This window comes from Hemicordylus capensis, chromosome 4, assembly GCF_027244095.1.
Source record: "Hemicordylus capensis ecotype Gifberg chromosome 4, rHemCap1.1.pri, whole genome shotgun sequence".
NCBI lineage: Eukaryota > Metazoa > Chordata > Lepidosauria > Squamata > Cordylidae > Hemicordylus > Hemicordylus capensis.
Window position 1 is genome coordinate 54,500,143 of NC_069660.1, and position 10,729 is coordinate 54,510,871.

General features: G+C 40.4%; 1 protein-coding gene across 8 annotated transcripts in view; it reads left to right on the forward strand.

Moving 5' to 3' along the window:
- Window positions 1-5,250, forward strand: part of NGF (nerve growth factor) — a 72,221-nt gene extending 66,971 nt beyond the window's left edge. For all 8 annotated transcript variants that reach the window (XM_053242561.1, XM_053242563.1, XM_053242566.1 and 5 more), the window contains one exon: window positions 4,370-5,250. In XM_053242561.1, coding sequence (XP_053098536.1) covers window positions 4,370-5,113 — 744 coding nt within the window. In that variant the 3' untranslated portion in view covers window positions 5,114-5,250. The remainder of the gene's footprint in view (window positions 1-4,369) is intronic.
- The last annotated feature ends 5,479 nt before the right edge of the window (window positions 5,251-10,729 follow it).

The following is a 10,729-nucleotide window of genomic DNA, read 5'->3' on the forward strand; positions in this document are numbered from 1 at the left end:
ATTTTGATGTCGAATTGGCTCGAGGTTGCACCATACACACATCCCTATCTCCAGGACAGAAAGGCTTTTGGACCCCTACCTAGTGGAAAGAAATCTATGCTGGTTAACACCCATGCTGACAAGCAAAGTTTCCCAACCATGGCAAAGAAAAAAATACCACTACAAAAAACTGAGGCAGACTGTTTTATTTCCATGCTTCCCTATGGCTGACATCCTAACACATGCTGCACACATGCAGCCAAAACATGCATGTCTGCAATGGCTTCATCCCTGCTTTAGCCGGGAGGGTGTTCATGCATGGGGCGGGGGCAATTTTCACCTTTCTCCCATTCCCCCTGAACTGCTCTATGCAGCCCCAGTATATGACCCTGAGGGCTGTGCAACCCTCAGGGACATTTTTGTGGGTTGCACAGAGTTCTTCTAGTGGAAGGGGGGATTAGCTTAAATCACACACACCACCAAATACATGATTGCTCATGCTGCTGAAGCGGGGGCACAGTCAGTACACACATACATCCTCTGACCACACATGCATAGTATTAGTTAGGGTTTCAACCTATATTTATGCAAAACCAGGGCATTAGCAGTTTCTTCTCTGAGAAGAGGCAGTTTATTCCTGTTTTAGCTAGTATATTTGCTCTTCAGACTGTTTTCGTTCTGTTCCTCCTTTTTCTTAGTGGGGGCTTAATTCATCATCCACAGAAATGGATTTGACAGCCCCGTACAATGTAACTATAGGCTGCTTTCATTAGGAAGCAGGCAACTAAGTAGGCTGTTTTTTAACATTTTAACTTAAGCAACTTGCTTCAAGAAAGTCCTGCTGTGCCGTTGGCTCCACAGACTATATAAGGCTTGAACATGATGTGTCTGCCATTAATTGTCTTTTCACTGTACTGAATCATCGCTGCATCTTGTTCCTGATATCATATGTGGAGCCATGAAGCAGGCTACTTCAGGCAGCAGATGCATGGAGTGATGGATCTCAAGGAGTGATGGATCTCTGTCAGTCGTATTAGGCGAAGAAAGCAACTAGGAAGCAGCTGCCTTCATGAAGTTTAAAATGGCCACAACCCTCTCTACCTGAACCCTATAAATACAAATGGGCTGGCTCCAAACCTGGGTTACCAAAGCCGCCATTGCTGTGAGTGTTGCCTCCATCACTGAGAGCATCCCACTTCTGCCATCTTTGAGAGGGACCAGCTGCTGCCACTTTTCACTGCATTTTAGTCTGTCCTGAAAAGGCAAGCCAGGGAGTATGGGTTCAAGTTTTCCTCAGTTTAATTGGACTTGGACTGGTGCTCTTGGTGGAAACACCAGTAACACTGGTGACTTCCCCAGCACTTAGATTTCCTGCTACCACCTAATAAAACACCACTGAATGCTGTTTCCTAATACAACACCATTGAATGGTTGGTGGTCTGTTAAGTCTTTATTTTTTAAAAGATATCTCAGAAAGCAGCCAAGCACTATAAGAACCGATGTTCAATAGTATTAAAAGGAATAACTACTGGATTAAGTGAATTCTTGTATGTGCCCTTGAATTTAGGAGAAAGAACACAAAAATATTCACTGGAGCCGATGTACTGTAGTTATCCTAACACCCTTGAAAACTATTACAGTGTTAAAACTGATTTTGTTGATGGAAAAGTGGTAGAGAAAAGAGTGAGTGAGAGAGAACATGAATGAAAGAATTCTAATTGTGGAAAAGCACTGTTTGTCTCAGGGAGGACCAGGAGTTTCTCACAAATGGAGAGGGAGTAGCATAAAGTGTTCTAACTCAGAAACCAAAATATTTTGACTGGTTCTGACTGTATTGGAGTATATATGGAGATCATTAGCTGATAGTCATACTACAATTGAGGTTGATCCAATTGGCATTGGCATTTATCAGGCCATATTTTCTCTTTAACATGGTTACAATCAAGGTAGGAGGAAAAGTTGGGTAGGACAACGCTGTCCTACCCAGCTTTCATACCCAAAATTTAACAAACATAGGAGGAAAAGCTGACCTACCCAGCTTTTCCTACTACCTTGATTCCACACAGTCACTTCTCCCTCCTCCTACATAGTTGTTTGCTCAGACACATCCAAAAATTGGGAGTGCACACAGCTCCCTATGTGGGCAGGACACTTATTCTATTTTTGATTATGTGGACAGCCTCTCTACCTTTTTGGTTAAGGCCAAACTTTCCTGTCTGTTTCCTGACAAGTTTTCTCTTCCTGTCCACATGGCAGGAAAAAACATGTGGCAGGAAAGATTGGGTGGAGAGAGAGATCAGACCCTGCACACGTGGTCTCATCCAGCCCAGTTCCTAGCTAGGAAGGAAGCGAAGGGATTGGCCTGGCTCCTGAAAGGTGGAGGAGTCTCCTACCTACCTGGCTGCACTGGCTACTGCTGCTTGTTCCGGGGTAGAGGAGTGAGTGTTCTTTAAACAACAGAAGCCTTTGAAAATAATTAATTCTAGCAATAGGACCATGGCATACTGTGACTGTATTGTCTGACACTTTGCTTTAAAGTTCTTTTTTAGTGGATGGAGGAGTGAGAAATATTTAGGGGTAGGGCATCTGCTTCTCTTTGCTACCCTTTGGAGTCATCCCTGATACAATAATAAGAAAGACCATGAAGAAGGGAGATAAACCCTTGCTTGAATGTTTCTATATTTCAGTTCAGTAAATTTTCCCTCACATACTACCCAATACAGGTTTTTATTACCATCCCTAATCCTTTCTTTCCCCGCCCCCCACCAGCCCTTATGTTTGGAGGAGTATATTTAAGCACTGAAGGTGGAAGCTACTTTGAGGTGTATAAACTGTCTCTGGATTTTGTTGTGCAATTTTTTTCCCCCATTAACATCCCTGCTGACATCAGAAAATGCAGTTTAGCTGTCCTGAGACATCTGACTTTAATTTGAATTGTCAGAAGAGTTGGGCGGGGATGGCAGATTCCCACCGCCTGTGGCAATTGTGCTACTTGCTGCCCTTTAACAAACAACAGTAGCTGCTGTTGCTCCTGCAGAACACAAGAGATTAAGCAGCCCCGTGCCTCACTCTTATTCCAAACATGACTTGCCATTTCTCCTTCAGTAACAAGATCTGAATCTCTAGCTTCCTTAGTGGATATGAGGATCACTCAATTTCATTTTGGCATTTTTCTAATTACAAAATGTTCAGTAACTCTCACTTCTTGGTACCTTCTACTGACCCTTTTTAAATGTCCTCAGGTCAGGTTTCCCTCATAGGTTCCTGAAAGACCAAAGAACCTTGAATTTGGTGTGTTATTGGCCCTAGCAAAGAATGACCACACTAAATGGGTAACAGATTCTGAAGGATATTGGATGTTTCACAAACATTCCATTTGTGAAAGCTTGAGTGTCCATTCTGTACACTTGGATGAAACAAGACACTGAGAAGAAGAAAGCTGTCTTGATATAGTTTGTTCAGTTTACATCATGGTCACCATCCAGAGCTAAGTGCATTTAAGCTTGTTGAAGTTGGTGAGCTGAAGTTGCTTTAACTGTGTTTTGGATTTGGATTGTATCTCATGTCATTGTATTGCAACTTTATGCCAGGGTTTCTTAACCTTGGGCCCCCGGATGTTGTTGGACTACAACTCCCATCATCCCCAGACATGGCCTTTGTAGTTGAGGATGATGGGAGTTGTAGTCCAACAACATCTGGGGGCCCAAGGTTAAGAAACCCTGCTTTATGCAATTGATTGTTGCTTTACTGCAAATTCATTATTGTGAAATTGACTGTTCAACAGTTAATTATAATTTGAGGTCGAGTCTTGTATATTAGCTTCTATTTTCATTTGTCAGGGATTTTTTTTTTACCAGTTTCCTATTTATTATGTGTGTGTGTGGGGGGGGGGACTTTTTAGAAGTTGATTTTGCTCCCACTGTCTATCCAGATGTCTTTGCCATTTGTCTAACTTGGTGATACACCCATTTCTGCTGCTCCTTAGTCATGTTTGTGAACTTGTGGTTCATGACAGTCTGGAAGAAAGAAAGAAGTGGCTTTTGTCAAAGAGGTTCCAACATAACCAATGGAAATTCTCACCAGCATCTGCTTTCCACATTAATAACCCCAAACAAGTGCTCTATAAGTCATCTTCTAATAACAACAAATACCACAGGAATTAATAATAAACCAGCTATTTTCCCTTAGTATTTCCACTTTTATTAAGCACATCACTGGTATGTGAATGAGGCTGACTGAAAATAAAAAAGAAAGAAAGCAACATCTGGTGTCCACATGCCAAAGCTTTAAAGAACATGAAATATCTGCTAGTATCCACTAGACTTGGAATAGGCTCTTTTTTGCATGTCTTCTTTGCTCACAATAATGTTCCTGATCTTTTCTCTTGTAGGTGCATAGCGTAATGTCCATGCTGTGCTACACTCTGATTATAGCGTTTCTGATCGGCATATGGGCAGCACCAAAATCCGAAGATAATGCACCACTTGGTTCTCCTGCAACATCTGACATTTCTGAAAGCAGCTGGACTAAAGCACACCATGTTGTGAAAACGGCTCAGCACAGAGACCACAGTCAGCCTGTTACTGGGAGGGTAGAGGACAGGGAAACTGGGCAATCTGCAAACATCATTGTGGATCCAAAGCTTTTTCAGAAGAGGCGATTCCAATCCCCTCGGGTTTTATTCAGTACTCAGCCTCCTCCGTTGTCAAGGGATGGACAGAGTGTGGAGCTTCTAGACAGCACGGACTCGCTCAGCAGGAATATCCGAGCCAAGCGTGCGACTCACCCCGTGCACAACCGTGGAGAGTACTCTGTGTGTGACAGTATTAGTGTGTGGGTTGCCAACAAAACCACAGCCACAGACATCAAAGGCAAAGAGGTGGCTGTGTTGGTGGATGTGAACCTTAACAACAATGCTTATAAGCAGTACTTTTTTGAGACCAAGTGCAGAGACCCTAAACCAGTCTCCAGTGGGTGCAGAGGTATTGATGCCAGGCATTGGAATTCCTACTGCACCACTACACACACCTTTGTCAAGGCACTGACCATGGAAGGCAAGCAGGCAGCCTGGCGCTTCATTCGGATTGACACTGCCTGTGTGTGCGTAATCAGTAGGAAAGCAGAGAACCTCTGAGATAGACCAACCCCCTATACCCACCTCCTCCCAGTCCCCTACCTCATTCTGTAAATTATTTTAAGTTATGAGGACTCTATGGTATATTTATAGTAAAGAAATGAATCCTCATTATTTATTAAACTCTTTTGAAACCCGCCTTGTGTTGTGTACGTTAGTGCAAGGTCTAGTCTTTAAACAATTGCTTCTTACAGCCTTAAGTGCACCTTTTCCCGAGACTCTTACATAGACTTCAAAAGTGAAATACAGATTTCAGCACACTGTTCTCCAAACATGTTGATTTTTATATGCAATGCTCTGTTGTTCTAAAGTTGACAAAACCCAAATAATCATGAAAGGCCATTTAAAAAACAATCCTGACCAAGATAGTAAAACAATCTTCTTGGCTCAGAAGCCTTTATTCCTTCACACTGGCCCCAATCGAAGCCAGGTAAACCAAGCCAAGTATTTTAATGTTTTCATTCATTCAAACCACATTGCTAAAGACATAATAAGATGTATAATACTTTCATTTGTTTTTTAGAGCTAAACTGTCACTTGGACTTCTTCCTGTTTATACATTCTATTAGATTTGCTGCTGACCTCTCAACAAAAGTCATTTAATCTCATCAATTTTTGCTATCTGAAATCTTACATATACTTATGTTATTATGTTGGTTGGCAATACCCTTTTAAGTGACTCCTTTGAACAAACATTTTGAGCTTATTGGTAATATGTAGTAAAGCCAACAGACCTTTCTGCTTTCTACATGGTTTCATTCTGGTCTGCAGCATTCAGATTTAAAACAATCACAAATTTTAGTGCTACTAAGCTATGCTCTTGAGCTAGCACTACTGTGCTTGTTGTGTGTGCTGTTCCTTGCTCTGGATATCAGCCACTTGCTAGGAAAGTAAGTTCCATTGAACGTGATAGGACTTACTTCTGGGTGAGCACTGATGGGATTGCATGGCACATCCCACATAAACCAGTAGAACAAATCACTCATAATTAACTTAAGCCCATTCCTTTCAGTGGGATGTGCAATTCAGTTCTACAAATTTTATTATGAAATAATTCTAATTGGCCAACATCTGGACTAAGTAATATAAAATGCTGTGGGCGACACTACACACTCTACAGGAAAGGAACACTTTTTCTTCCATTTCCCCTTGCCACTGAATTCATCTGTGACTGTGTGACCCTCAGGGACTGATTTCAGGAACCATAGTTTACTTCAGAGGGAATGGGGGAGAAATGAAAATCATCATTACTTTGTAGCATATGCACAGCATCACCAACATAACTTCATTAGTCTCGATGTTGAACATTGATTTCAATAGGAGTTGCTCCCAAGTAAGTGTACACAACATTGTGGCCTTGGTTACAACCTTAGCTGGATTGGGACGTACAAAGAAAATAATTGAATAGCAATTAAAATAGGTTAGGCTAAATGATTTAGATGTCTGGAAAGGGGAAGAACACGAATGTGGATTATATGTGCTGGACCACAAACATGTTTTTATGATTGATAATCCTTGTTCAAAGCGATGAGCCTGCAAGCGTTTTTCTTCCTATCATATTCATATACTTTACAACTTAGTTGTAAAAATTCACATGACTTCATCTTGCTAACAAATATTTGGGATGGAAGTTACTGTGTTTACATGACATTTTAAAAAAGATCATTTTGGCCATATTTGAGGAAAAATAATCCAAAAGGAACCCTTCTGTTTCTGGTTGCTCTGTTCCCACGCCGAAAAGAAAGCTTTCAACTTGGAGACTTCCATGGTATAGCCTTCAGGCTTAGTCCTGTAATGTGTGTTCTAGTCCATGCAGACTGTATTTAAAATTAAAATTAAAATGTATAGTTCACATCTGCTGTCTCTCCACAAAATCAATTCAAGATAAACATCCCATAGTTAATGAGGCATGGTGTGAAGAAAGTGGATAGTGAAGAGTTTTTCTCCCTCTCTCACAACACTAGAACCAGGGGTCATCCAATGAAACTGATTGGCTGGAGCTTTAGGACAGATAAAAGGAAGTACTTCTTCCCACATAACATAATTAAAGCTATGGAATTTGCTGCTGCAAAATGTGATGATGGTCACATCATGGCCCCGTGCTAGTTACACTCAATCAGCTTTACATTCATATATGACTTATTTTACTCTGGTTGATATATGGAGGGTATTACACCCTGAAGGCTGAGACTAATTTATTTCTCCTTAAGAACTGTTTTAGGCAGGACTACTTTTAAATTCATCTTCATTAGTCCCTTCTGTTGTCCATAGCAACATTGATGCTATAACCATTTCAGACCATGTTCGAGTATCTTTAAATTTCCATTTAGACCCATCCGATCACAGATCTTCAAGATGGTGCTTCAATACTGCACTTAAACAACCCAAGTTTCAAAAGCCAAATGGAAATGGAACTGATGGGATTTTCTGGACTTAATATAGGCTCCTTTCCTACAGAAGCCATTGTATGGGATACTTATAAAGCTTTCATTCAGGGTTGAATTACATCCTTCGCATCTTATAAGGAAAAGCGTCAAGGTGGATCTCGGCAGGCAATGAGAGTCAAGTGAAAACTCATTATGCCTCTAACCCATCTCCATCACTCTTATAATGATCTCATGCATGCTAAATTTGAATTGAACAAATATTATGCCTCCAAGGCAGAATGGGCCCTATCCTGCACTAAACAAAGATATTGATAGCGTGGTGAACATGCAAGCAAACTCTTAACATACAGATTAAAACAAGCTCAGTCAAGCAACTTTATTCCTTATACTTGGGACTCCCAGCAGACTATCCATACCTTACCCTTAATGCTTAGGAATTAAAGAGCAATTTTTAAAAATTTACAGTGAGCTCTTTACTGCAGATTCTGAGCCCAATGATATTGATCTTTCTATGTTTGTTAAAAGTGTTTCACTACCCTCTTTAGCTGCTGATAGCAAAGCAGCCTTAGCACTCCTTTTACAGTTAGAGGAATTACAGCTAGCTCTGAAAATATGGCTAACTCTAAAGTGCCAGAGCCTGATGACTTTCCAATAGTATGGTTCAAAGCATTTTCAAATATTTTGCTTCCCAGGTTATTGTCAGCATACTAAATCTCTTCCACTATCCCAATTCAATGCAGTTATTTCACTTCTGCTTAAGTCAGACAAGGATCCATCTAAATGTGCCAGTTACCAATCTATTTCTTTAATCAATGTTGATTTTAAAACCCTGGCTTCTGTTTTGGCCAACAGACTACAATATGTTATATCTTCAATAGTACATCCTGATCAAGTGTATTTCATTCAAGGCCAGCAATGTGCAAATAATATCAATATAACGATTGATTTAGTTCCAGTGTCTCAGAACAAATCTACTCCTGTTGCTGTTCTCTCTCTGGATGTAGAGGAAGCCTTCGATAAAGTCCCTTACTCCTTTTTAATTTATGTTGTGTTCAAATTTGGCTTTCCTCCTGAATTCATAGACTAGATAGGCATTTTACACTCTGCACCTCAGCCTCAAATTTTCTCTAATGGAGTTTTGTCATTGCCCTACAGGCTTTCTTGAGGCACCACAGAAGGTGGTGCTTTATCTCCTCTGCTTTTTAATTTAGCTCTCTGGCTTGTGCAGTCAGACAAAATCCTACCATCAAAGGCATAACAATTAATAGATTAGAGCACAAAATAGCTCCCTATACTGACAACACTTTTATTTTTATAGAGGATCCTGATTCTTCTATCCCTGCTTTGGTTTCTTTAAATCAGAAGTTTGACCAACTCTCTGGCTACTCCATTAATTGGTCCAAGTCTGAACTGATACCTTGGGAGGACCCATTCTCCTCCCTCCAAGCTTAATAATTGGAATTTCAAAATTTGCCAAGCAGAAATTAAGTACTTGGGAATTATTGTCACCTATAATATCTCCTCCTTAATTAATAAGAATCATAATCTCACCTTTTCTCAAATGAAACTTGATATTGATACATAGTTCACCTTACCTAACAGCATCTGGGGTAAAATAAACATAATTAAAATGAATATCTTCCCTGTTTGATCTGTGTATTAAGGGCTCTCCCCTTATTCATTCTTAAAAACTCCTTTAGCTGCTTTCTCAAACTTTTCTGCCAGTTTGTCAGTCAAAGACATTCCCAGATTTTCCCTACAATTACTAATATGAGAGTGGTGGGGTGGTAATTTTCCAGATATCCTACAATATAATAGAACATACTTGCTTAGTCAGGACTTTAAATTAAAATACGATCATCTCAACCCTCCAGCATGGTCCACTCTTGAGCTTTCTTTTGCAAAACTATATCGTACTGGCCTATGTTCGAAATTTTCACAGACTGAAATTTTCACAGACTGGCCTATGTACAAAATTTTCACAGACTGGAGGTACCATCAAGGCTTTGAGAGAAGCATAGAGTGCTTTGTGCCATCACAATCACTCTGATACTTACACTCATGACAAAATGACCCTTTTGTACAACCCTGAAATCAACATAGCTGGCAATATGCTTATTTGGAATAATTGGGCCCGAAATTTTAAATCTTGACCAAATTTTAGACACCAATCACAGTTTCCTTCCTTTGGAACAATTGTGCATACAGTGTGATCTACCCCAGTCAGCTCAATGGCAATACCAGCAATTAAAACATGCTATAAATTCCAGATATGGGCTCTCTGCTCTAGGTATTTCTGAAGTACCTGGAGTTATAGAACATATCATTTGCATTGCTGATCTGCCTAAACCCAACATATCCTTATACTGCCAGTACATGTCCCACAATAAACATAACTTATCGCTCCTATATGCTATTATTATTTATTTATTTGATTTCTATACTGCCCTTTCAAAAATGGCTCAAGGCGGTTTACACACAGAAATAATAAATAAATAAGATGGAACCCTGTCCCCAAAGGGCTCACTATCTAAAAAGAAACACAAGATAGACACCAGCAATAGTCACTGGAGGTACTGTGCTGGGGGTGGATAGGGCCAGTTACTCTCCCCCTGCTAAATAAAGAGAATCAGCATGTTAAAAGGTGCCTCTTTGCCAAGTTAGCAGGGGTTGCTAACTTTTGTGCCTCTTTGCCAAGTTAGGGAGGTGTTGCATGCTAAGTGGAATGAGGAATTGGAAACCCAGATCCTTCCATCCCAGTGGACCAATGCTCTAGCAAGCATAAAATTTTCTACCCTTGATCTTAAATGGTGGCTTATCCAGCAAGAATTGATATTCCATACCTATTGGACACCTGAATGCTTATTACATAAACATATAACTGCTTCTCCCTTATGTTGACGTTGTGTTGTTGCTGAGGGCTCCCTAATTCATATGATGTGGAGTTGCAATGTAATAGCTCTCTTTTGGCAAGACCTGATTGAACACATCAACCTAATTTTGAATTCTTCTTGGTTATTTACCATGTTTCTGGAACCTCTCCTGGGGTAGTAGATCATGGCTCTCCTGTGCACTACTTGTCACCAAGCATATTATTTTACCATGTTGGAAAGATCATTTCAGCCCCTGAGTTTAACAATGGACGAAGACCTCTCTAATCTGGCAACTTTTGAACAGGCAGTTTACTGTCATATTCTGAAAGGGGACTCTCCCATACCAGGATTTGGAA